Below are 27,608 nucleotides of genomic sequence, written 5' to 3' on the forward strand. Positions count from 1 at the left end.
GTTTGTGTGAATTTATGAGAGATGACCTGATGATTTGGCTGAGTCATAAAAGTGCTTTTAGTATTCAGAAGTAAAACAAAGGTTGCTGCGTCATTTTTGATGCAACATTTTTTATAGCTCGGAATTTCAACCCTTAGGCAAGCAGTGAGATTCCTTGGGATGGGAGGGTGGCTGTTCGGACTGTCAAACAGGCATCACACATTTTGGGTTCTCTCTCTCCACTTGTCTATTTGTTGTGTTCCTTAGCAACGTTTTCTGTATTACTCCCTTTGGCTGCAATTGGCAACGTGGGTGACCTTCCTGACCACGCTGATGGATCCTCACTCCATAACCCCTGCTGCACTGATGTTTGTTAACACCCAGACGTGGGTGTTGCTTCTGCAGCTCACACCCAGTCTGGGCAATGAAAGGGAGGAGTGAGCTGGACCAGAAGGCTCAAGCCACAGCCTGATGGGAAGGCTTTTTTCTAGAGCTTGTAGATGCACGATCCGATGAAGTTCTGATGATGTGAAAGCACTATGGGTCTCTGCAAGGTATTGGGCATATCTTTGTGTTACTGAAAGACAAATACTTGCTGTTTTATGTGGTCTTAGGCTGATCTTTGCCAGAAAGGATGTCAGACTAGAATTTAAGAGTCTGATCCATGGCCTGTTGGAACTGAGAGACTCTGACTTATGTAGTCTCAGAGAAGCTGGGTTGTACTGGCTAATACAAAGGTTCTATTAAAAAAAAAATCAAACCCCAAAATTTGATATATTGGATGTCAGGCTAGAATTTAAGAGTCTGATTCATGGCCTGTTGGAACTGAGAGACCGTTGACTCTGACTTATGTAGTCTCAGAAAAGCTGGGTTGTACTGGCTAATACAAAGGTTCTATTAAAAAAAAAAATCAAACCCCCAAATTTGATATATTTCAAGTCATCTAATAGTTTAAGAACCTTGTGTCTTATGATCAGGATTTAATATACAAGTTTATAGTTCCAGTAGATACTGGAACCTAGGCTGAAACCAAACCCTGCTGGAAAAGGAATGGGGGAAGAAGGAACTGTTTGCTAAAGAGGTTTATGCTCTTTAATGTTGTGGTTTAGACATAAGCTTTTTAACTTTTAAAGTTTATGTATTGCTATTGGACAAGGAAGAAATAATCTTCTTTCAAGTAAAACAAATCACCTCCAGCTTAATCAGAAACTCCAGACAGTGTTTCTTAGATGACCTGAGTTTGGTTTTGCCACACAATGCCCAATGTTATAACAAACCCCATCCATGATGTAATAACAACAAAAAAGTGACTTTGCTGAAATCTACCTATTTTGTAAACAGCATATTCCCTTCCTCATAAAAGGCAGTGGTGAAGAATTCGATCTACATCAGTTACCAGCCCCTTGAGTCACAGCATAAGGTCAGACTGGACAAGCCTAGAAAGGTCATGGCCACTGAGCCAAAATAATGGTGGTTATCAGGCACAGAAAACAGCTGTGTCCCCAGCCAGATGTGAATGGCCGGGTGTGCAGACCTGGGAATTGTTTATTCCGCACTGGTCCAGTGCTGAAAAATTCACTGTTGTGAAAAATTGTGTGTGACGTTTTCCAACCTCCCTTTCTTATTGTTTTTATTTCCCATCTTAGGAAACTAGTTCAAGAGCTTGATTGAAAAACATGTTTTGAGGAAGCAGTAAAAAAACCCGTAGCTAAATGGTGGGTGGCCTTTTAGTCTGATGAACCGTGAGTGGGCTTGTAGCCTATGTCTGACCTGAGCTGCATTAATATGTGCCTGGAAGCGATGCTGAGGAGTTGCTCTAAACTGACTGTCCTAGAATTTGACCATCCCTCTGTTACTTGCATTTAATGCAGAGACATTTCCACTGCTTTGGTATGTTGCTCTTTGCAGAAATAGAATTAGGCTGGCTTATACCAGCTGTTTCTCAAAAGAGCTGTACATTCAGTTTTTCTTTAAAATGCCTTCAATTTCTTTCCTTTCACTGGAGAAAAAAGGCCAATTTGCCCAAGATCCCTGGAATTAGCAATGACTTCGTTAAATACTAAAGAACAGAAATTCTTTTAGCCAATTAAAATTATACTTTGATTAAATTATTCTCCACAAGTTATGTCAAACTTGCAGTAGCTTTGGAATAGCAGAGAGTGAAGTTCCATAGAGGCTGGAATTGCTGGGGAGTGAGATATGGAGAAAGGAAGATATTCTGGAAAAAGTGGTAACAGTAACCAACCAAAAGTGGTCTCTGGCTGCTCAGCATCTGTGTTCACTAGACCAATAATAATACTTGGGAGATTTAACTTCAGATTACTAGTTATTACTTTTTTAAAATTTCAGACAAAATAACTAAAATAGTTATATTCTAGGTTTTAACTGGTGCTACTTTGGATGCATTTCCTATAACTAGCTGGGCCTGATTTTCTGATGTGTATTACTGGGTTTATTTGATGAGATCCTCAGCAACTGTTTAAAAGTTATGGGCCCATTCTGAACTGATTTATATGATCAATAGAGAGATAAGCCTCTCTCCAGTGTTAGCATGCTATGAGAGGTGGCGAGGTAATGACAGTAAATTGCCCTTTGAAAGCTCTTGTGTTGCGGTTACGGGAGAGTTTAGACACCAACGTGGCTCTATCCTGAGGTTAATCTGGTCCGAAGGATGGCATCTCCGATTGCTGCTCATGAGGAAGAGTAACACAAATTGTAGTACTGAATTTAGAGAAGGGAATAGGTGTTAAGGGAAGAAGGCAGGAGACAAAGGCTGTTGCTTGGTAAGTTCAGTGAGAAAAAAATGTTACCCTCTAATAAGGCAACTTTTCTCTAAAAACCAAGTATTATGAATGTGCTGCGGCTCTGTAGAATGTTGATCTAAAGTATCACAAACTCAGTGCAGCAAGAGATGGTATGATGTACTTCTAGGTGCATCCTGGGAGAACAGCAAGTCCTTTGTCGTAGTCTTGAGCTATTTCTGGGATGAAGTGGCAGAGGACTCTAAGGGCATCAGTGAACACTTGATTACTGAGGTTCAGGAAAAGGTCAGCCCTACAGTACATCATTTGTACCCTTTCCAGCAACTGTCAGCATTCGGGATGAGAGCAGCTCCAATGTTTGGGGATTTTTTCCTTCCAAAACATTCATTCAGATCCTCCCCAAATACACATGACCTGAAGGCAGGGCAGGGCTTAAACCCATGGCCTTCACTGGGTATTAGTCACCACTAGCCCCAAACTGAAAATGGAAGAAACACTGCAAAAATGTCTGTGATGCATTTGTTTTTGTAACAAGATTTATGGGATGGGGAGGAGGGCTAAGAAGAATTTCTCAATTCCCAAATAAAAGAGTTTTGTTTTACACAAGGCTGGAGCAAACTGGCATACTCTCCCCCTTGTGTAGGTACAGTTTCGTTTCTTTTTTAAGCAGTATTGGGCATTATCTTCCTTTCAGGAGCTGATGTTGCTGGACGATGGGCATGAAGTTTACTGAGGAATTACATGTTCTGAGCTTGGGGTGTACAGACAAAAACCTGAGGGCTAAATCTTCCTTTTGATGATTTACATGGCATAACAACTCTGGTTATAAAGCCACTTTCTGATCCCGGCAAGTGTTGTTTCAGTCAGGGTCGTATCTGACCCCGCTTTTCTTTTGATGGTAGTTTCTCTGAGAACTGCCCTCTTAGGTGTTAGGGCTATACCACAGGGCAGGGTAGAAACTGAAGACTCCTCTTTTTTCACTCCATAGGCAGAGCTTTTTCAGGCCTAACAAGGTTGCAGAAGGCTTTTTGCATGCATTGAAGTATCTTGCATAGTTTGACTTAGTTATTTTTCAACTGCAATTCCCTTGGCAAGCAGCCTGGTCTGGAGAGGGTGTCTATAAACTTGCCAGCACAGCTGGGATTTATTATAGGATAGACAATCTCTTCTACCTCTTCAGTTATACAACATGAAAATAAGTGCTGTGTTTGCTGCCTTCCTTTAGATGGGGTTGGTGCATAGTTGGCTGAAGCCAAAGCTGAATTTTTGCATCCATATTCAGAAAGAATTGCCTTTCCCCTTGCCTTCCTACAGGAATTGACTCAGTATGATATGAGGACCAGAGAAGAAAGGAAAATGAAGAGAATTCTCCGCTCTGACATAATTCAAAATGCTTTAAAAAGTTAAGTGAATGGTGTACTTGGAGCACTCTTAAGCTAGCATTGTATTGATGGATACTCTTCAGTATTTTCATTACTATTTGGATGAGGGGCTAGAAAGGCGTGTATGGGAATGCTGTATGACACAGACTGGGATAGGATTGCAAGCCAGTTGACAGGGTTGAGAATTCAAACTTATCTTGATGTCTTGGGAAAACAGTGTGGAATAAACAGCGTGGAATTCAGCATCACTTCCATCAACGCAACCAAGTAGAGTGCTTTGGTATTAAGTGACTTCATGGCTCAGTTAGGGAGAAAGAACAACTGGGCAGCAAATCCATAGAATAGGATCAGAGGGTGGATCACAGTCTGAACACAAGGTGAATATGTGAAGTTCAAGTGAAAATGACAGAAAAACGGCACTCTGGGTTCAGTAAGCAAAAGCTTTGAGCTCTGCTCAGCACTGCTAAAGCCTCATTTGGAGCACAGTGTATGGATTTGTGCACCACACTTCACCAATGATAGAAGACACAAAGAAACAGTTATTAAGAACAGAGATGAGAGACTTGTTAGAAGTTTGTAGATGATATGAAGGGTTGCTGTAGAAAGGAAAGGTAACTGACTGTTCTTCCCATTCACAGAAGTCTTGGGCTTGTAAAGCAGCTCAGCAATGCACTTCTTTGCTGACCAGTGGAGGAAGCATATGGACTTTCACTCCTGGGCCATGTTAAATGCAGCTTAGAGAAGCTTCAGTCACAAGTAGGTTAGGGATAGCCAATTTGGATGCCAGGCAGGTGTTGGGACTGAGTAACCTGTCACGGTCTCTCCCACTTTATTTCTGGTGATCCCACACTAGCCGAGTTTCTTATCTCCAGACTGCTCAGTGTTCTCTCAGTCTGCTCATTAACCAATTCATTGACTTACTCTGTTAGAAAAAGATGAACCAATTAAAATCAGAAAAACAGGATTGTAAGCCGCTTTAGTTCTCACAGCATCAGTGGCTGAATAACCCTAAATGTCAGATATTTCAAGCCTACACAGTGCAGCAAGAATAGGAGGTGATACAAGTAGACTTCTGTCATGCAAATGCAAGTCTGGTATGAAAATAAGAGCATCATGATTTTCAGCAGCACCATGAGCCCCTGTAACCTCTTACCTCACTTTCAGGCTTTGTACAGCCTAATTATAGTTCTGCAGATGGTGTTTATTTCATTATGCACATGCATAAGAGGAGAACTAGGGAGAGCTCTGCATCTTGGATGGTGGAATGCTCCCTGTGGGCATAAATAATACAACAACTGCTTTTATTAGCGCAGAAATAGTGTGGCTGTTATACTTTAATGATGTATAACAAGGCCCAGTAACTGCCTTTAAACTTTTTCTTGGAAATGTGAAGATATTTCTCTTTTTTACAGCACAGATGATGCAGGCTGATCCTGAAAAAAAGGGATTAGGGTTAAACCACTCTGTTTGCAAAGGAGGTACTTCCGGTGGAACTCAGAGCCCAAGTGTTCAGGTGCTGAGGCTGCAAGGGAGAGAAGGCATCAGGTCACCTGAAACACCTGGGCCACATCTCACGTCAGTCTCTCTTCCTTGTAATTCCTCTGATGGTAGGTGGTTTGGTCCTCAGCTATCCTAAATTATCACTGCTGGGACCATTAGTGGAAAAGTTGTGGGTTTTTTTTTTTTTCACACATGCTCTGGGCAACCAAAAATGCTTAAAGATCCCCACAAGGACTGGAGAATAATATATTTAAATAACACATTTCTAATCATGTTGGGGGAATTGTGGCTTAGATAGCTAATTTAATCTCAAAAGTATTCCTTAGAATTTGCTATGCAAGTGGTGCAAAGCAAAAAGCCCAGAAGACAGCAAGCAGCTGAAATTAGCTATGGCTTGCACCTGAGTAGTATTGTTCATCTTTTCTGAACCACGCAGTGAAAACCATCATAGAAGCTGTTATAAAGGCTGTAATTAATGACAAGAGAAACTGAGCTAATGTCATTTTATTGCACTGTTCTTTAGTCTCGGAGATGGAGGGCTCATAGGCACTTCAGTAAGAAACGGTTTATCAAGCAGGATCCTGAAGAGTTTAGTGCCTGTGGTGGAAGCAGGGAGGTGCCGTTTTGAAGTTCTGCTGTTCCCTGTTTGCTTTGGACCCCAGTGGTCAGCAGACACTAATCTCATCCATATGTTTGGCAGCTGACACATGCTGCTCTCTGGTTTTTTTGTCCGAGGACTGTGCAAGATGCGAGACACACTTCGATTAAAATATGGCAGTTTAATGTAGTTCCTTTTAGCAAAGCAAACCAAATAAGAGAAGGCATTTGTAATACACAGTAGTGTCTAATTTCATTCAAAACCAATGCAATTTTTGGCTTCCTCTAGTGACAGAAAAGTTTGGACAATTTTAACCCTGAAGGCTCGATTTATCCATTATTTATTATGCTAAGAAAATAACATTTTGAAAGGAAAAACAAGCTAGATATTATTATTATTTGAATAATAGGGTTTGGAATGTGTGCTACCACCATGCAGTGAAGGCCAAGTACTCAACTGATTTTCAGTCCATGCAACAGGAAACTGGGCTGATTTACATCAGCTGTAGTGCTACCCTGACTTTCCTGTTAATCTCTCAGTGATGCAGATGAGTATCTTGCACATGGTAATTTCTCCTCATAGGCACCGTTTTGTTATGCAGGATTTTATTAAGGTCTGTTAGTGAGCTTTGAAATGTCTCTAAGTGAAGACACGTGTAAGAAATGCTAACAGAGCAGTGTCATGTAATGGTCAGTCACTTGTTTCCCAAGAGGCATTTAAAATTTCTGCCGATTGTTATTTAATGAGAGAAGTCTCATGCCAAAAATACAATGTTCTTAAAGAAAACAGTAGCAGCTCCATGCATTGCATACCATGAGCTGACTTCAGGCTGCCATCTGCTAAACCAGCCCAGGAGAACAAGCTTTCGGCTCAGCACTGAGAGCGTTCTTTTCTCTGGAAATAAGTTCAGCTGGCACTGATTTGTCATGGTTCCATCAAAGGGAAGGCTGAGAGGTTTTGACATGCCTGTGGTGTGTAGCCAGTCTTGGTATTTTGGGATCGTCATCTATAATGATCAAAGGGCAGTGAAAATCCATGAGGTAAGGAGCACAGCTCCTTATTCTGCTGCTGATAACAACCTGGGAAGACTGCAGAAAATTTACAGTCTCCTGCCACTTTGAGGTGACAGGGATTTATTTATTCTGCATTTCTAATGTCTGGATATAAGATAATTTCCTTCCCACAGTGTTGAAATTTAGGGTTATTCTTATATTGTGAAAGAGCAGAATTTCTTACTGCTGTCTGCTCTTCCATCCTCTGAACCAGTCAAGAAAAGCAATGATTCACACCAGAGTGTCATGAGCAGTCACTGGGTTGAAACCAGTAGGTTCCATGTCGGTTATAGGACAGTCAGATTACCTGTTTTTGAAAGTGTTGCTTGGGAGGTTCTCTCTGGGGCTGTGAGGCCACATACGTATCTGTTCAGCAGAACCCCATCTACCAAGGGTTTCTTGGTAACAAACACAACACTGCTGCAAAATGCATCCCTGTGGCTTTCCCATGTTCAGGGGGATATGTTGAGGTGTCCCTTGTAGTGCCTTGGCCTGCAGGCCATCATTTTACCCCTTGGGAAAGACACAACAAGGGACGAGCTGGTGAGGAGCAGGGAGACAGAACTGTGCTTTGGCGAGAATCTGCATGTACATAGAGGTGGAGCCAGGAAAGCAATGGGAGAGGAGGAACGAGTGGTTCTAATAAGAGCCAAGTAAATGAGAAAGATGAGACTCAGAGAATGAAAGACGTATTTCAGATGTCTATTCCCTCCCTTCTTTGATGCTGGGTGGCAGAAGTCATTGCAGTAACTCATGCTGTTCATGGAGGAGGGTTTCCAGTATGTCAGCCAAGAGAGTGACAATGAAGGAAGAGGAAGTTAGAGTTCTGGTGTCAGTAGCATCATTTCCTGCTGCTTTTCTTGATTCTTGTTCTTTGTTGTCAAAGTCTTTCCCTGTAATGCTTCTTCCTTCTCCTTTCACTTTCTTTCAGTTCATTAATGGCTCCAATGCCAAATAAGTCTTCCAAATATTGAATTTATTCCAGTCCTCAAAGATCACTTTCAGCTGAGGGCAAAACTAGGATCGGTGGCAAAAAACAAAGGCAAATCCTGTTGTTTAGATAAAATAACACAATCTACTTGTAAGAGCTTAAATAATTCCATGTACCCTGACTTTCAAATATACTTGGTGCCAGAGAGCTTTTGAACTTTCTGGTACAGAAACTCCATGCTTCAGTGGGAATGTCATGCAGCATAAGTGTGGAGAATAGCAGGAAGGATGCTGTGATCATTTCTGGAGTGGAGTCCCCAGTAACCTCTGGTTTGCTTTGTTAGGACCTCTGTGAAGACCCCCACCTGTTTGTGAATGGCATCAGCTCCCATGACTTACACCAAGGCACCCTGGGGAACTGCTGGTTTGTGGCTGCATGCTCCTGCTTGGCTCTGAGGAATACCCTCTGGCAGCAGGTAGGTGATCAATGTGCTTGGTGCATGAAAAAGTCTAATAAACCTTGCTTAGCTCCCTTAGTTTTTCCCTCTGGGACTAATGTGTCTCTGTGGAGTGGTGGATTTTGGTGGATTCAAATATTGCCTTTCTTTAGAAGTTCATTTTTCATGTTGTGAGACCTCCCCACCCTGCAATCCCATTGAGCACCAAAGAAGAGATGTAGCAAAGCCAGAGAGTGCAATAGGTTCTGTTTGTCTTTCTTTGCATTTTGATTTTTACTTTCTTAAAAGATTCTTTGATGTGGGACTATATTTAACTTTGTACCAAATCACCCTCTTTTCTTCACTGCTTCCTTTATTTCAGGTCAACTGCTCATGATGCTGAATACCAGCATAGTGCATGCTCCAGGGCAGTCTGCCCTCTGAATAAATCTGAACATAGTGTATTTGGTGAACTTTCCCTTGCATGGTTTCTCAGGTGATTCCAGACTTCAGTGAACAAGAATGGGACCCTAAAAACCCAGAGAAATATGCTGGGATTTTCCGTTTCCGTTTCTGGTGCTTTGGAGAATGGACAGAAGTGGTTGTTGATGATCTGCTGCCAACGATAGATGGGAAGTTGATCTACTGCCATTCCAATGTGAAAAATGAATTCTGGAGCGCATTGTTGGAGAAAGCTTATGCAAAGTATGAGCTAGTTCAGTGTCCTTTTAGTTCTCAGTACTGTCCTTTCTATCGAACTGTTCTGTCTTTCAACGGGTTTTATGTTTGCTGCTAGTAGAGAACCTAAAAAAGATTGAGAACTTCTCCTTTAATCTGCATGGCAGAGGTGAATCATCAAAAACTGCAATGCACTCTACTTCAGCAGCCCAAAGCCTTAAGCATCGTTACACTCCTTTCCTAGAAACCCAGCAAAGGTTTTTCTGAAATCTGCTGTTTTGTTTTTTGTATTGTTCTGTTTTGCTTTTTCCTTGGTGAGACACAAATATATTACTTACATTCCAGCCTAATTAGAGCACTTCTAACAGCCACTTGGTGACAGAATGTTCTGTGTTACCTCCAGGTTGGCTGGGTCTTACGAATCCCTTGATGGAGGCAGCGCTGCAGATGCGATTGTGGATTTCACTGGAGCAGTGGCAGAATCTATTGACTTGGTACAGGGCAAATATGGTGAGATTATTTCTGAGCAGATGAAGCTGTTTGAAGACTTGCTGAAAGTGCATAAAAGAGGCGGCTTGATCAGCTGTTCCATTATGGTACGTATAGAGAGCTGGATTTTAAGAGTTAATTTCAGTGAAAAAATCTGGAAAAAAATACCGTTATTAGAATAAGTATGTTGAGTATTTCCTTCATTTGTATACGTTGGAAAAACTTTGTGTGGAAAAAGCAAGCAAGTTGGCAGTGCTGTCAGCCAAGCACAATTCCATGAGCCACTAAATACAGAACCACAAAGTCATTTGTGCCGCCACATTGCTGTGGATCTGAAATGCTATTCTTTCTGAAGGATCACAGTCATGTATTGACCCAAGGTTAATTTACAGGCCAGATGGCAGCATTCAGTTTCTTCATTTCTTAGGAAAATCTGTTTACAGAAAACTGTTCTGCTGGCACTGAGCTGCTGAGACTTCTTGACTTTGGCTGTGATGATGCAGTCGTCTGGTCAGCGTAACGCTGAGCTGAAAGGCTGAGCTCACTTGGTTATGCAGGTAGTACTGTTTGTTAATAAGACTCCCCATTAGAATTAACCCGCAAAACTTGTCCACTTGTTTTAATTTCTCTGTCTATGAAATGAAGATCATATTACTGTAGCACTTAACTATTTCATACCTGTACTGTAAGTGCTAAATCCACGGTAAACTGGTGGGCCCCCAAGTGTTGGTTCATTCAGAAATTGTATCACTGTAGTTGTGGAGTTGTCTACAACAACAGAAAATCATCTGTGTTTGGAGATGCCTGAGGATATTAACTGTTTTCCTGGCCCTGGCCATGCACTGTCCTGTGCCAGTGTCATGGTACCAAAGAGTGGTACCTTCTGGGAGATGGAATTTGAACCCGAGAACTCAGCTGGGGTAGAACAGGAGTGCTGAACTGTCCATCCCAGTAACAGCTCAGAAACAAATTATTTTAGATCTTTGGTGTTTGTTTTACCTTTTTAACAGAGTCTGAATTTTTTTAGAAGAAAGCCCATCTGGTTTGCTCAGACTAGGCTGGCAGACCAGACTTCGTGGGGTAAATTGGTGGTGTAAACATTGCTTCTGGGAGGATAGGTTGCTCCCAAATGCTAAGGCAGTTCAGTTTCTTAATGTGGATCTGGTAAGGAGATAGGCTAAGTACAGGGAGTTGTATTTTAAAAAGCAATTAATTAGACGGTTGTAATGCTTTCAGTTCTTCCTGGCATTTTATTTCTGCCTGTCAAATTAAACACAGATGCTTTAAAACATTGATTACACAAGGACCGATCCTACTGGTTTGACTTGGCTCATCTGCATTTATCACTTTTTGATAGATGTATTACACATACAATGAAGCTTGCTACGTATAGAATGTTTAATATTCCAGTGGCTTCATTGCTGACTTACAAATATGCCATCATTTTCCTTGGATTACAAAATAGCCCTGAGCTTCACCATTTAGAAATTTGAACAGGCAGGAGATGTTTAAATATCTCTTCTAAATAAATGTTTTCAGAATGAGGTGGGAAAGGCAGCCCAGCAGTAAGAAAAGCCTGCAGGATAATAAAGGCAGCAGGAGAGGTTGCAGACTCCTGTGCTGTCAAGGACTCCTTTTTGCTTTTAGTTGTGAAAAATGCAAGTTCAAGTGTTACACTGGAGAAAGCCCAAAGCCACTGGAAATGTCAGCCAGTCTTGGTGTAACACATGAGCTGATTCCTTAGGAGCTGTTGTCAGTGAAAGGCAACGAGGTCTTGGCGAGAGTCTCACAGTTGCTAGACCATTTGTCAGTTCCAATTTGATATAAATTTATCTTCTTTTTTAATTTTGTTTTTTTTTAATTTAATTTTTTAATTATCTTTGGGGACTGAACACTGTTGTATTGGTGCAACACCTGCAGAGAAGGACCTTGTCTGTTTAGACCAGAGTAATTTTGAAATAGATAAAAATATCTGAGAAAATACTGTGTGCATTTCATAACTCTAATAAGTCAATCTTTCTCCACGAGAGCAAGGGCTTGCTTGATCATTGAATTATTAATTGGGTCTTCCCAGCCTTCCCCATCCTGGCCCTTGAACATGTAACTGTCAGGTCCCTCAATGATGTGAGTTCTTTTTCTTTTATTGTCATTCTTGGTGCTAAAGGCTTCCTCTGGCAGTGCCAGCGAAGTGGAGACTGACATGGGTCTTGTCATCGGTCATGCCTACTCAGTGACTGCGATTCGGAAGCTGCGGCTTGGAGAGAGGCTCACATTCTCTTTTAAGGTAGAAAAGCTGTTCATGATCAGGCTGAGGAATCCCTGGGGAAAAAGAGAGTGGAACGGCCCCTGGAGCGACGAGTAAGTGCTACAAACCCAGTGTCAAAGGAATGCAGCTGTGATTATGGCCACTGGATGTTAGATGCATAGTTAGACACTGTGCGACACAGTGTCAGTCTGCAACACTCGGTGATGACTGAACTGTTGTGCCATCTCTTCCCAAGTATAGCTCTGAGCAACCCAACACATCCTGGAGGATCTGAGACGTTAGGGCTTCCCGGGCATTAGTTTACTGTATACATCATTGGTCTGGCACACTGGACTGTGGGTAGAAAAATAACCTATGATTGAGGTGATGAATCAAGAACATGAGGTTTGTTCCCAGCTTCACCACTGAGCTTGTCTGTGACTCAGTTTCTCATCTGTAATTGCGAGCTGCTGGGGATGGTGTAAGTCTTTTATTCTTAGATTGATTGTGACTGGTAAGAAATGCTGTAAAACTGCTGCATTTATGTTTTCTTGAAATATTTGTAATAAATTTTACTGTGGGCCATGAGCTCAGCAGGCACCCCTACAGAGGCAGAAATGATTGCTGGAGGGGATGTGTTCCATCTCTGACAATTTACACACCAAAAACATTGAACTAGGATGTTACAGTCCAACACTGCTTACCAGCCACTGTAGCATTTCATGATGCAATGTTCTTAACAGCGACATAGTAAATTTTCATCTTCCATACTTTAGCTAGTAAAAATCTAGTCCTTTCAAAGAATTTGGTTCAGGTGAAATATGAAGAATGCACAGAAGAGCTACTGTGTCTTGTTTAACTTAAACCCTTGAGCTTCCCCGCTAACCCTTGTCTTGGCACAGCTACCTCTTGTTCCATGGAAGCACTGAGAGCTCTGACGTTGGCCCGTGCATTTGGCCTAACAGAATTAAGTTGAGAATTTCCAAATACGTTAAGAAAATGTCTGTAATGGCAAGCAACCTCCCCTCCTTCCAATCACCTTTACCTTTATCCTTCAAGTACTTTTGGAAAGGGAGTGAGGAATTGTGGCTCTGCCTAATGTAACACATCAGGGAAGGGACTCATGTTGTCTGATTTAAGCCTCAGAGGGCTTGCATTTAAGATCCTGTGCTCCCCTGCAGTCAAGGAAAGAGGCCGGTGCCCCCAGGGGACAATGCAGAGCAGTAACTTATGTGCTAATGCAGGTAATGAAGTGTCTGTGCAGTGTAGTGTTACTCTGGAGACTGGACACTAGGCTTGCGCTGCAACAGTTTCTTCTCAAAGGCTCTCTGGGGAAATCTCGGAGCTCAGGCCTGTTTTATTTAAGGAGTCTGAAAGATAGAGAATACTCTGGTCTAAGCACAGTGTTCAATAAGCTCCTGAGGAGGAACACTGTGTTTCTTTAGAAGGGCCTTTAGGGAATGGAGTGTGTCTTTAGAGAATGGAGTCTATCTCATATGACCTTCCAAGCCAGCTGTTGAAGTGTCCTAAGGGAGGATGTGCCACAGGAAATCTAAGGTTCTGCTCTAGTTGTGCCAATTTCCCATTCACCCCTTTCGTTTGTAGTAGCTTTCAAATAAATAAATGTTTTAAAACTCCTCCAGTAAGCCCCACACTTTCTTCCCCAATATCATCTGTTCTTTCAGTACTCCAAGGTTACCTTTGTAACAGGGGACCATGACAGAATTTTAATCGCCCTTTTTTTTGTTTCAGGTGAAAGTATATAATTTATTAATCATCTTTGTTGTTCTTTTTCCCTTCCTTTATTTTTTTTTTTGCCTTTTAGTTCCGAGGAGTGGAAGAAAGTCAGCAGTTCAGAATGTAAGAGCTTGGGACTCACTCTTGAGAATGATGGAGAGTTCTGGTGAGTGGGAGCCATGTGAAGGGTTTGGAGAGACTGGCTACACTGAATAGTTGTCATTAATTCTGCCATTTAACACCTCTGTAAACAACTTTCCCAAATGGATAAGATTATCCAGTCTTGGCACACAGTCTGCTTCCTTTAAACTCTCAAGGGATGACAAAGAAGGACAGAAAAAAATGGATTAAAAACTAGTCAAACAAAATCAGTAGCTGATTAGTAAATTAGTAAATATAAGTTTCAAACACCATCAAAATGTATTATCTATATTTAGAACATTCACTCAGAATCCAAGACAACACATGTGCTAGTTTACGTGACAGAATGCCAAATATCGAACACACTGTCAATCCTGTTTACTCACTACTGTGCCTATCTGTAGGATTTCTAGGTCAAGCATGGCTGAGGTATCTGTAAATACAGTTGCAGCCAAAGAATTTTGGTATCTGTCAGTGTTTTCCAGCATGGGCATGAAAAGTGTTCGTTCTCTACTCTAATAATTTTGACTCTGCCTAAAGGACAGATACATGAAGACAGTCCAGCAGCTTCTTCAGTAGATCATCAACATTGCATCAAGTGTGCTGGTAGGACTCACTATGAAAAGTCTTCTGCTTGCTTGGCTTTGTCAGAAGTGGCAACTGGATGCCAGCTGTAGGGTTTGGTTCTGGGCCATTAGTAAACCAGGTCATGATGCTAGTTCAGAGATGTTAGAAGAATGAACGTTTTTAAACCACTCAGCAATCCAGTCTGTTACTTTACAGGCACAGGTTATAGCATTGAGTTGGTGCTAAATGAAAGCTCTGTCCAGAGTACAGATGTTTGAGCCATGCTCAGGGACAGATGTAACAATAAGGACCATAATAATGAGGAGCGGATAGTGCTTTGGTTGCAGGTAATCTCTTTTAAATATATGTTATCAAATCCGGTCTGGTCGATACAACTTTTACGCTTAGGTGCTGCAGCTGAACAAATCCAGAGCTGGCTAAACACACTGAGGTCATATTTCTCTAAATTAAGTTCTAAGACAGTGTGCTTGTGGCTTCACAAGTATTTTCACATGAAGAACTTTCCAGTGAATCAGCTGGCCTCTGGGCAGCTGAGCAATGTCTCCTCTTAAATTATGGGAAGATTTGGTGTGATATTTTGGCTTTTTGCATGAGTATCACTGTTTGTTGGGTTTTTTTTAAAAAAAACCATGACTTTTCTGGTGTCCCATGGAACAGGATGACGTTTGAGGACTGGTGTAAGAATTTCACTGATGTGGACATCTGCCGGATTGTGAATACCTCCTACTTCAGTATCCATAAGACCTGGGAGAAGAAAATGATGTGTGGCGCTTGGACAGAGAATTCAGAGCCCCTGCTGAATCGCTCTGGTGGATGCTTTGATAACAGAGAGACCTTCCTTCAGAACCCCCAGGTGGGAATTCCGGTAGTTCGTGAGTTATTGAAGTGCATCCACTTTTACTTGGGCTTCTGAAGTATCCACCCTATTTAGAGTTGGCAGTGACTACTTGACAGAAATCTCGTAGCCAGTGTCTGTCCTCCAGGAGCGTGCTGGTTCACTGCATGTTTGTATGGGAGATTTCTGTCCGCACCTCTCTGTTTTCATAGCAGGATATTGGAGAAGTGCAGCCTTTGCTGTTCAGACAAGAAGTGCATATCAAACTCCCAGCTCATCTTGTCATACAGGTGTAGCTGGAGCAGCAGTTCTTCACTGCTCTGTCTTCTGTCAGTGTCTCATTTCCAGAGGGTGATTTTATTCAGATATTCTGCTGTATGATTCTGGACATATTCCAAGTGCTTGTCTGGGTCTCATTTGTAAGTGTTTAGCGGCCACAGAGAACAAAATATACACGTTATGGTTGAGTGCAATGGATGCAATGGAAGTTCTTTTTTTCCCAGTTTTATCTCTAGGCTAGTTGATTAAAAGGCTCTTAATAGCTGCACTGGAACACATTTATGTTAGCTCAGGGCCTTTATAAATTACTGTGGCACACGCTACTATAGTCTAGAGATAATATCTATCTGTTCTCCCTGAGTGAAATGCCTGACACTGAGGCCTCCTGTGAAGTTTATCTGTACAGAGAGACACTTCCAGTCCCTTCAAAATACAGGAATTTAAGCCAAGTAAAAAGGTATTCCTACAGCCACCTGCCCATTTCCAGATTGTTACCCATTAGGGCAGCTGTAATGGCATCTCATCAAAGATCGTCACAGTTGCATACTGCTTGTCAGACCAAGAGCTCTTACACTCTCACAGTTCCCCTTCCACTCTTCTGTATGCCCTGGAACATTGTAGGCTATTTGACAAGGTAACACTGCATATGGTTCAGCAGGGACAAGAATTAAAATGTGCCTTAGTAGATGCTGCTGCGTATTTGTATCTCACTTTTTAGATTTTAGATACACAGTGGCTCCTTACAACACCTAAGACTCTCTTCAGGCTCCTGTGCTTTCTCTGTTGTGATGTAGATACAGCGCACAAATAAGAGTACAAAGAAGCATTGAATTTATACCAAAACCAAACCAGCCCAGAATAGCAAACAATAGTTTTGTAGGAGGCCAATCTGGACTGTAAATACCATGAACAACTAATGAAGCCCAGAGGCTTGGGAAGGTATTGATTTTCTTTCCAATACTGCTGTGCTTCAGCCAACTCTGCTTGAGGTTGGCGTTTCCTTCATGTGGGTGTGACACTGCCCAAGACGGTGAGGGTCAGGGATGAGGAGTGGGACGGTGCCTTACTCTGCAGAGCTCTAACCACAGAGGGATGAGAAGTCATTGCAGGGGGTGGTTCCACAACAGTAACCAAGGCAATCTCAGGATCTACCTCAGAGCAAAGGTCAATGAGAATTTGCTGTTTACCAGCTCTTGGAGGAGCAGGGAGGAGGGAATTGAACCACTGATGATATTCCTCTCCATGCTGTCAGAGAATTTTGGCTTAAATCAGAATATGTGGTGCCTATATGTATACACACACACCCACACATATATATACATATATATATATATACACACACACACATATATACACACACACACATATGCATTACCTGTTTCAGTGTCTCTGATAGTTTTGGTTTAAGAATCCTTATTATTAGCATTAATTTTCAGCTGTGAATTGCTGGGAATGTCTGTTATATGGAGAACTCCCACCCCCAAATGTATTTTCAATTGCCTCTTTGTATGCGTGTATTTCCTTTGTGATGGCTTTAACCACAGTAGCCTAAGGCATTTCTAACAGCTTACCCTCTTTTCTCTTGTACTAGTATGTCTTTGATGTTAAGAAGACTGAGGACAAAGTGTTGGTCTCATTACAACAGGAAGATCGCCGCAAATACAAGAAAGAAGGGAAAGGTGACAGCATCCCCATTGGCTTTGAAATATTGAAGGTAGGTAGCCATCTGCACTCCTGGTTCAGTTTGTTGAGAAGTCCTGCTTCATCCGGGCCATGAGATCTTTGGCAGAGACACATGGTTATTGTGGTGGGCTCTGGCTCTCCTGTTGACCTGTGCTTTGCATGTGTATTGCACTCATTCACCAGAGCTGACATTAGACAGAGTATTTGCACTACATTGAATTTAATTCAGTTCAAACTCTATTTGAACTAAAGGAACATAAGTAATTTTTCCCTATTGCAAAAGAATTTTAAGTGCTTTTCCTACCCCAAGCTTTGAAGAGAAAGACAACCAAAAAAATAAAGCTTGAAATGTGGAGGGGTTTTTTTTCTCCTCACTGGAGGCTCCTGCCTGCATTTTATCAGCAAATACAGCCAAATGAATGAGTTTGAAAAGTCTGCAATCTTTCCTTTGCCACTTAGAAAAAAGAGTTAAGAGCATTTTCAAAAGCTGGGGTAGTGAGTAGGAAATTAGAATTTGTGCAAAGGAACCAAAGGGATCTCAAATAGTAATTTAATTGTACTCCCAGGGCAAATTGATTAAAATGAAAACACACAAACTGAAAGAAAAGGGTAAGCAAGACAAATAGCTATCCATTTGCTTTTTCACTGAGGATCAGGATTATCTTATCCTCTGTTGCTATAGCTAGTGGGACCACACTATGGCCCTACCCTAAAAAAGTCAGTTTTTAACAGTCAGTCAGAGATGCTGACATCTGCATCACACCTCTTCGCTGTTAACCACATACATTGAAAAGTGTCATTACAGATATTAGTGTAATTTACCCTGCCAGTGTATCTGATTTGGAAAGGATTGGAAAAGACAGTCACACCTTTGGAAAAGTATCAGTGCTCTATCTTTATTTCTGTTCAATAATTTTTTCATTTCAGAAGTGTTCTAACCCACCAGGCTCATTGTTGTGACAAAAGGCCTTTGGAAGGCCACGGCCTCAATTATCTGAAGACAAAAGAAAACTACTAGAAAACAATGTACAGCTGTCTTTGCCCCCGGGAGCTGCTTAAGAAATAGGTTTATATTTTAACTGTGCTGTGGCAAATATCAGTTTCCTGAAGAGGATATTAATAGTTAAGCACAGCTTTAAGGGTTAAAACAAAACATAAATGGTTATTCTGTGGCTTTTGTATTCCGGAAAGGGCAATGGAAATACAGCTGTGTGCCTCTGGATTGAGAGCCTGCTAATAACACTGGAAATGCTCTCTCTACGTGCTAGAGAAAGGAGGCAGATGAATCTCAGGCTCATCTAAGGTGACAGTGTAGCTCAGCAGTGGAGTCCTTATGTATAATGTGTGTGTATATATATGTATATATAATGATGCAGTGAAGTGCAGAACAGCACTGCCCCCTGTGTGGGCTAGTGTTTGGACCACTGGGTTGCCCATTAAGACCATCTCTGTCACAGTGGGTGAAAAACCATTTGTCAAACCATTTTCATTTATTGCACATTGTATTTTCTGCCCATGAAAGGCTGTGTGATGTGCAGGGGAAATCCTGCCTGGTAGCTCTGATATCCATCCTCGCATTAATCCCTGTACTCTGTGACTGTAGGTGGAGGATAACAGAAACTATCGACTACACAGGCTGACTGTGCAGGATAGAGTGGCCACATCTCCGTACATCAACACACGCACCGTGTTCTTGAAGAGGATCCTTAAGCAAGGCCGCTACGTCCTTATCCCAACTACATATCATCCTGGCATCATCACAAAGTTCATCCTGAGGCTCTTCACAGATGTGCCATCAAAACTCAGGTAGGTTGCACTCACAGATACATTGATTGTTTGCTTGACATTCATTGCTTCAGTTGCTTTTCCTGTGATTTTTCAGGGAGCTGAAGGCAGATAAGCCTAAAATGACAAGTTGGAATCTTCTTTGCGGCTATCCACGCAGAGTCACACAAATCAAAATTCACTCTGCAGAGGGCTTACAGAAACAAGACACATCAGGCGGTAAGTGCAAAGTGAGCCTGAAGAGTGGAAGGGGCTTCGTCAATCCTCTAAAGGTGATCTGAGTTGATATATAAGCAGTCAGAAATTATCCCAGCAAACTGAAGATTTATGGGATTTTTTTTTTCAGCACATTGTAAAATCTGCCCAAAAGGAGAGATCAGATGAATAAGGCGATGCAAACCAGCAAGAGTTATGTGTCTTCTATGCTGGTACAGATGGGCAGTAGTAGCCAGACACTCCTGAGAAGTTTCTTGTGGTAGGTTTCTTGTAGTAGGAAATTCAGGGTTATGTGTTTTCTGAATGGAACATATCCAGGGAGACAGCTGAATGGCACAGACTTCTGTGGTGTGTTACACTTACCTCAGCAATGCCATTCATTGCCTTCAAAGCACTTTGTTGTTCATTACCACAAGCTTAATAGCACTTCAGGGAGGAAATTATGGTTTTCCAATAACCATTTTTAGTCGGTTAAACTAGGATAGGGAGAGGTTAAATGACTTGTACAGGACTGTGTATCTGCACATCAAAGGATGTCTTTCTGGCATCTGATGTTGACAGTTAATTAGGAGATTTGTCCAGTTGTGATTTGCTTGCTCATTTTCTGCTCCTACTCTCTGTTGGCATTCATTTTCCATGACTAATAGAAATTTCTTTTTCCAGTAGAAAAATGTAGATACATCCAGCACTGAGTGGTTGGTAGGGAGAAAGGAAAGGAGCACTAAGGTGAAATTGGAACAGGAAACTGAAGAGGTTCCTGAAACATCTGCTGTGTTTGCTTAGATAACCCTTCACCTCTCTTCAGTTTAAGATGTGGAGCTCAGTTGCATTAACTTCTCGTGGCAGAGAAGGCATTAGACACAGACCTATAGGCTCATCTTCAGCCTCACAAAGCAGTTGTAAAGTTTCTCCCACCAGCTGGCTACAATTTTATTCCTGTCCCTTTTCATAGTTATTCCTGGCACCCACTGAGTGGTACCTGAGTGTACTTTTCACTGTGAGAGCCACTTTCTGTTGAGTCTGGTTGTCTGTTCAGGGAACAGGAATGTTGGAGGGAAGAGATGTAGCAAATTGATTCAGTTCATTTATCTTGGGACTTTCCCTGAAAAACAGGAGCCACAAACACCTCAGTTGAACAAGTGATATGGCTCCACGTTCTCAGCAAGGCAGGATGGGTGGGTGAGACTGAAGGGGCTGTGAAGCCCTGTGAAGGAGATTTTCATTTTTAAGGATGGGGGTTTTTTCCTTTAAAAATCCTTAAACGTTTTTCTCTAACATTCTCTGCAGTAAAGCAATAAAAGCCAATTCTCCACCCTTAGCATTTCACAATGCTTAGCACAATTACAGTCTTGACAAGATCATTAAAAACAACTGCCTGCAGCTGCGGAAGTCCAGGCTTCAGCTCAGAGTGTGGTGTGGGATTTGGTGCATTCTGACACAGACCCTCAGGAATACACAAATAGGACTTGCAACCAATGTGTAATAGATATTCTAACTACAGCTTAGCCCAAATACCTTTAGGACCCAGAGCTATCACACACAGTCAGGTTGAGTTGAAGCAGCTTCTTCCACTTTGATTTCAGCAGCCAGTGTTGGGCTGATGCTTACCCTGACAGGACTGAAAAGGTAACCTACTGTGGGAAGAACTGTCTGTAGAAAATGAGACTCACAGATTTCCTGTTTAAACCTAAGCAAAACTTCTTGATTATTTTATCTGCTAAAAAAATGCAGAATTGGGTCAAGTGATACTATTTGTGAATTAGTATTTAATTCATCAAGTGGCTGAAAAAAAAAATCAGTCTATCATTGTCAATTTTTTTTCCAAACTGTTTCCATTTCCCTGTGTGAAACAATGTGCCATTTTTAAATTCATCCAAATCATAAGGGGATTTGATCACAAAGCCTAAATGAATCTTATTGTTTGACTTAACTAAAAGAGTTAAAGTATTTTTCTTACAGTTTCCTCTCAGTGAAAGCCTTTGACTCCTTTTAGTCCATAGTTCCAAATCTCAGCCATTCAGGGGGCACTGAAGGAGAGCAGAGTTACTTCACTTCAGTAGCTTCCCTGTTATCTTGAATTCTGCTGTTTAAATCTATTAGCCTTTTTTATCCCTATAAGTATCTCCAACTCACAGAGTACATTCAAAGATTGTCTTGCAGAATGCCACATCTTACAGCAGCTTCAGACAAATGAAGTAGGGAGAATGTGTAAATAAAAAACCCATGAAGCCAAGTGTGGACTGCTGACATTTGTGCCACACAATAAAATCAAGGTGGGCAGTGACAAGGATAACGCCTGTACTGGCACTCTGCCTTCCAAGGGCACCTTGCTGGGAAATTCGGAAAAGCTCCCAATTGATACAAGGAGTCCATAAAAGCTGAGTATGGCACCTGTTTCTCACATTTGGTTTAGGTTTTTTTGGTAGATTAAAAGAGTGGATATAGGAATTCACTGAAACAGAGTGGCTGACTAGATTGTAAATTTACACTAGAAAGTAATGTGTCTGGGAACATTAAATATCCCATATTCTAGGATTGCTTCCTAATACTCCCACGAAAGAACACAACTCCTTGTCATCTCTTGTCTTCTCTCTGGCTTCCCTGGATCCACATCTGGACTCTCTCCCATGCTTATTTCAAGGAGAAGTAGCAGCCAGGCATTTGAAAAAGACCAGCTTTCTCAGAAGTCAGTTTAGACCTCAAAGTGACATGGACAGTTACTGAAACAGCAGCCTTACCTGCTGCTCCTGAAGCATTTCCTGATGTGAACGAGACTTAAAAGTCATCAGCAGCCTCCTCTCTAATCAATGCTGTGGGATGAGGGAAGAGGCCACACAGCAACTGCCTTTGCGAGTGACAAGTAGAGGTTTCCTTCCAGGTTAGGCACAGTCAATATGTTTATTGAAGTAGAAAATATGTAGATTAAGTGCTTGTGTTGTCCTACTGCAGAGAGGACCTCACACAAAAGTTACTTACTTTCTGGTGCAAAAGCTGATGGCAACTTGTTTCTGTGTGAGCTGCTGCGTCTGCATTTCTGCCCCACTGCATTTCGCAAGGGTTTCCTCACTTCTCCTTCACCTTCTGATCGGCAGCATCTCCGCTCTCAGGCTTTTCTTTTCTCATGCTGAGTCTCTGTCATCTGTCAGCTGTATTCTGCCTTGTCCAGCACCTCCCTGGTCTGTCACTGTCACCCCTTGGCATAGAGAGAAGATTCATGGATAGAAGATTCATGCTGAAGCTTCTAAGAATGGAGACATCTGTCACAAACTGTCCTGAAAACATCAGGATGTCTCTGTACTGGGGTATGCAGCTGTGGAAAGTAAGAGCAGCCTGAACAGAGACACCTTGTTTTGCTATGTTGGATAGAGGGATTTTAGACTTCATATATGCCCATCACTGTCATCTGAGAGTTGTGCTTTGCACAGATTTCTGAGCAACTACTTAAACCAAACTGGAAAAGAATGTGGATTGCATAGCAAGTCCACACCCGGCCTGGTTCACAAGCTGGTTGTCATCAGAACCCCGCTCCCTGCCAGAGGAAGGTTGATTAATCTCTATTTTAAGTGTTTATTGGAAAGCTTCTCCTTGCTGCTGTGTCTGATCCATCGTCTAGTCTGGAAAAAATAATGGATTATTTGGTGGTGTTGGGAGCAGTGGATGGATCTAGCTGTCCAGACTCAGCTCTGATTGCATACAGGCTGCTTCTCCTGGAAGTACCTCTCTCAGCTTGTTCTGAAGGTGAGCCAGCTGTCTGTGAGCTGAGTGCAGTGGCAGGTTTTCAAGATGAGGAAGCTCTGTGTGCTTGGAGATTTTCTGTCTCTTGTTCCCAAGTCTGTCTTTAAAATTGCTCTCGCTACTGTCTGTCAAACTCTTAATTATCTTCGAGAACAAATCACTTTTTGCATTTCTAAGTCTTCCCACTGAAATTCCATGTTGAATTAGCATTTTTAATTGCCTTTCACCATTTCTTTTCTAATCTGGGTCTTGGGATCCCCAGTATGTGACACAGCTGGTATGCAGAGTATCTGGTACCTTCAATGGCAGTTGCCTTGGGAGCTCTTCAAACCTGAGAAATGCCCTTACTGTTTTTCTTTTGCACTGTGCTTTCGTGCAACTTCCCAATGCAACAGCATGGCCGTAGGACTGAGATGAAGCAGCTGTTTCTGCACTGTCTTTATAAACTGTAAATAAACGAGACCCAGAGCTGTAAAGAGTGGAGCCAACTGTAGCTGAGAAGGTCCCTTGTCTCATTGCACCTGTGCAGCTCTCCCAATTTTCTTTTGTTCTGAAATTGGAGCCAGTCCTCCCAATATAACTGACCATTCAGCAGTGCCATCGTGGGTCCTGCTGTGCAGGTGCCTTTCATGTTCCTTTTCTACTTCCCTCGTATTTTCTAGCTTTTACTGAGAACTTGAATCTATTTCTTTCAAATGTTAGCTTTCCTTTCCCTTTGCAAATCCCTTCTTGAACAGCTCCCTCCTCCAGCAGCTATGCCTGTTACCTCTTTAAGCTCTGTGTCCTTTCCCCACCCCTTCTTATGCCCTTTATCTCTTAATTACTGTTAATGATCAAATGTAGCTTTACTCTTAGCCTGCAGCCAAAGTAGTTGACACCATTTCATGCAAGACCCCGCTTCATTCAGATCCATTTTCCAAATCTCTTTGCAAAGGGGGGAGCTTTTCCATCACCAACTACACAGCATGGTGCTGCCCCACGCCTCAGAGCCAAATCCACCCGCTCAGTGACACAGAAAGTAATTGCCTATCGGAAAATCCAGTACATTGCTACCTGCTATAGAAAGTGTGAGGTGCTGTCAGGGTAACAGGCTGTCGCTTGTCTGCACAGGTGTAATCGTGGTGCAGCGTATGGAAAAATCGTTATTTTTCACCTAAGTGGAAGTAACTCCTGCTGTTTCGGATGGACCTGTGACGTGGTTTATTTGTTTGAGATGTTGGTATCTGTTCCTGCAAATGAGTGACGTGTTTGAGGAAAATCATCCCAGGAATGAATTGTTAAAAAGCGAAAGCTGCCTTTAAATTATGCTGCCTTACGGCTGCCATTCCAGCGGTGGCATTTTCAAGTAGATGGTGAGAAAATGTGTTTAAGAAATGATCACAAGTCTGACTGACACCCGTTCCGTGGAAAAAATTAAAATACATCTCTAAAAAGTAACAAGATGTGGAACAACAGATATGCTGTCATTAACAATAGAAAGGGACAGAAATAGTTGTGTTGAAACTTAAAAAAGGTAGAGCCTGTGTTTAATTAAAAGGGAATTAGAAAGTGGAATGGTCTATTCTATTTGGGGCTAAAGACAAGTGTTTCCAAATCAGTTCTTGCTCCCTATTGGAATGGAAAGAAAATATCAATATTTATAACAAAGTAAGAATATTCAGAGTAGACCCAACAGAGGATTTCTAGAATGTTGAATAATCTCAGTGGGTTATGTATGATTAAAGTGGAATTTAAAACATTAACTAGGACCAGGAGGATGCGCGGTAAGGCAACGTGGGAGGATCGCAATCCCAGTCTAGCAGTGAGCTGATTTCACACCAAATGGTGCTTGATTTCCAGCTCTGAGCATCCAGTTGTTACAAGAATGAGGTATTTCAGCTCTGCTGGTGATGGGCAGCCAGCAGTGGATGTGCTGTGCTCGGATGTCCTGTTCCTGTGCTCAGCAGCAGCGGTGCCAGCAGGCACAGGACAGCGTTGCTTCTGCTGAGTTTCTGGGCAGGGCTCAGCTGCCACTCTGTGTCCTAAGAGCTGTGCTGCTGATTGTGTTTTAGGAGCAGATCCCTACGTGCTGATCAAGTGTGAGAACCAAAGCGTGCGCTCCCCTGTGCAACATGATGTGACCAATGCCATCTTCGACACACAAGTGATTTTCTACAGAAAGAACACTGACAGCCCTGTCATTGTCCAGGTGAGAGAGCTGCTAAAGGCAGGTGGGGAGCACAACAGCATTCCTGGGCTTCACATGTGGTAACTCTTCCTCCATATGACCCATACCTGGGATAGACGTGTGAGAGCCTCTGCTCCCCTCACTGGGCTACACCTGGAGCTGGTCAGCTGCTCTCCTGCTTCACTAGTCTAGGTCTCTTCCATAAAACAGCAACTGGTGACACTTGGGGATTGGAATGAGTATTTCTTTCCAAGGCTTTGAAGGAATTTACAGACTTACCTTTTGCCTCCTTTGGTACCTGATGAAACAGAGACAAAGAAAAGCCAAGCGTTGTCCAGAATTGGTGTCTGAAATAAAACCAAAGCCACAGCTACTATTGAGGTGTTTTGACTTTGCATTCTTGTCCTGTGGGAAAGAGGCCGCACTGTTTACCTCTGCACAAGCTGGAGAAAAAGAGCATGGTATTCACATGAGTAGTTTAAGAAAACTTTGGGAGAGTGGAACAGCGTTTTAGTTTGATACAAACAGTTGTTAGACTAATTCTAAGGACTATGTCTTCTTCAGTGTAGGGAGAGCTTACATTGAATCTGTGAATCAACTTTGGCATGTGTCAGAAATTGAAATGGCTTCATAGCACTGTGTGGCAAGAAGAAATAAGATTCTGACTTTTCACTGCCTAATGCAGTACTGGTGCACAGTACTCCTGTGCCATAGTACTCCTCCCAACTAATAGGTGTATTTACAAATATTATGAATAGAAGGAGGATACTAGCACTCTTATCCCCCAAACCACGGACTGTAGTTATTGATTAGAGGGAACTGACACAATAACTGGTGGAACATGGTCTGTCTTATTGACATGTGCAGGATTTATCCCATTGCCTGATCCTTAGTAAAGATTTGATTTACACGTGGGACCTTACCCCATCTCTCCATAGTTTGGAGCTCAAACACTCTGACTTTTCCAGGATAACTGAAAGTTAGGTACTAATGAACTTCACAGACCAAAAAAAGACTGCCATGGGAGACTAGCAGCAAGACCCACTAACACATTTCAGTTGCTGCTTGCCATATGCCTAGCCCCACCCTGAGCAGTGACAAAGGACAAGGACTCCAAACCACTGCTGTCCCTTGTGCTGGCAGTGTGGACCTGACTCTAACACAGTCAGGGAAAAAGCGCTGCAGATGCAGAGGTGAGCAGGCAGAGTGGCATGGACAGGCTGATTGCGTGTAGGTTACTGGTGATGAGCTCAAACAGGTAATTTTTATTCCTCTTTTAAGCAAGCTTTGACCTAGAAAGCAAAGGCTGCATTTAGCTCTTTATTTGCATAGTGTATGTAAATGTGCAAGCAAATCCAGAATCTCCCACATGCTCTCTAGACAATTAGCTAAATTTAGATATGTGTCCCCTCCTTGCTGCTTTTTCAAGGGGCTAATGGAGGTGACCCTCCTCCAGCACAACCCTTTCAGGTGGAGTGTGAGAACACCACTGCCTCAGTTGGGTTTATTTCTGTTCCCTTGTCTCTAGGTCTGGAACAGCAACATCTTGTGCGACCAGTTCCTTGGACAGGCGGTGCTGGCAGCGTCACCCAATGACCCCAGAGAACAGCAGACTCTGCAGCTCCGAGGGAGAGGCAGCCCAGAAGCAGCCGAGGTGCCAGGTCACATCACCGTCAAGGTTTTTTCTAGCGATGACCTCGTGGAGCTATGAATACCAAAGCCCTGCAGAGCCAGACAGAGCTGTCACCTCGCAGCAGGGGCGCTTGTCTGTGCTTTCTGTGTGAATGACTCGGGAGCAAAGGTTGCACATAATCATCATTGCTTTAAAAAAGCAGCAGCCCTCTAACTCTCCACACTATCATGGATAATGGAGAGAGGCTTTTAAAAAGGGAAAAATACATATTTATAAATATATATGTTCATGATACAGGAAATACAGTGGAAGAGGGGCCAAACTGAGCATTAGCAGATTAACTCAGTAAGATGTGACCATCTTGCCCTGTAGCATCTTTCGGGAGCTCTGGGCACGTAAGCTGGAAGCACACGTGACTGTTCTCACAGGGTCCCAGCACATCGTTGTCTCTCCTCGGCAGTGGGACTGGATGCAGGCAGCAATGGCAGCATCTCTGTGCTCACGTGCCAGCAGGTTGGTGGGGTGGCAAACATGAGGTGGATTCGCCTGGCTTGGTCCTTGTTCACTGCCAGGCTGTATTTTGGGGGGGGGGATTTTTTAAGATTTAATTGGAGGGGGTTTTTTCCCCATATGGGCATATCAAATTCGTGATGAATTTCACTATTATTGCTACAGATCAGATGTTTCTGTTCCTTGGAGAAAATGTCATTACTCAAGGAGTTCAGGCATAGGTCACAGCCTTAGGACCAGACATTAA

At 42.4% G+C, this 27,608-nt stretch overlaps 1 protein-coding gene across 1 annotated transcript in view; it reads left to right on the plus strand.

Annotated features, from left to right (window-relative positions):
* The window catches only part of LOC104533765 (calpain-5-like), a 42,219-nt gene extending 15,170 nt beyond the window's left edge, over positions 1-27,049 (plus strand). Inside the window, exons 2-12 of the mRNA XM_010184597.1 lie at positions 8,548-8,679; positions 9,137-9,345; positions 9,722-9,914; positions 11,972-12,165; positions 13,878-13,955; positions 15,176-15,371; positions 17,224-17,346; positions 18,919-19,121; positions 19,198-19,319; positions 25,103-25,239; positions 26,747-27,049. Of these exons, the coding sequence (XP_010182899.1) occupies positions 8,548-8,679; positions 9,137-9,345; positions 9,722-9,914; positions 11,972-12,165; positions 13,878-13,955; positions 15,176-15,371; positions 17,224-17,346; positions 18,919-19,121; positions 19,198-19,319; positions 25,103-25,239; positions 26,747-26,929 (1,770 nt within the window). The 3' untranslated portion in view covers positions 26,930-27,049. The remainder of the gene's footprint in view (positions 1-8,547; positions 8,680-9,136; positions 9,346-9,721; positions 9,915-11,971; positions 12,166-13,877; positions 13,956-15,175; positions 15,372-17,223; positions 17,347-18,918; positions 19,122-19,197; positions 19,320-25,102; positions 25,240-26,746) is intronic.
* Positions 27,050-27,608: the final 559 nt, after the last annotated feature.

This window comes from Mesitornis unicolor, unplaced genomic scaffold (genome assembly GCF_000695765.1).
Source record: "Mesitornis unicolor isolate BGI_N332 unplaced genomic scaffold, ASM69576v1 scaffold10135, whole genome shotgun sequence".
Taxonomy (NCBI): domain Eukaryota; kingdom Metazoa; phylum Chordata; class Aves; order Mesitornithiformes; family Mesitornithidae; genus Mesitornis; species Mesitornis unicolor.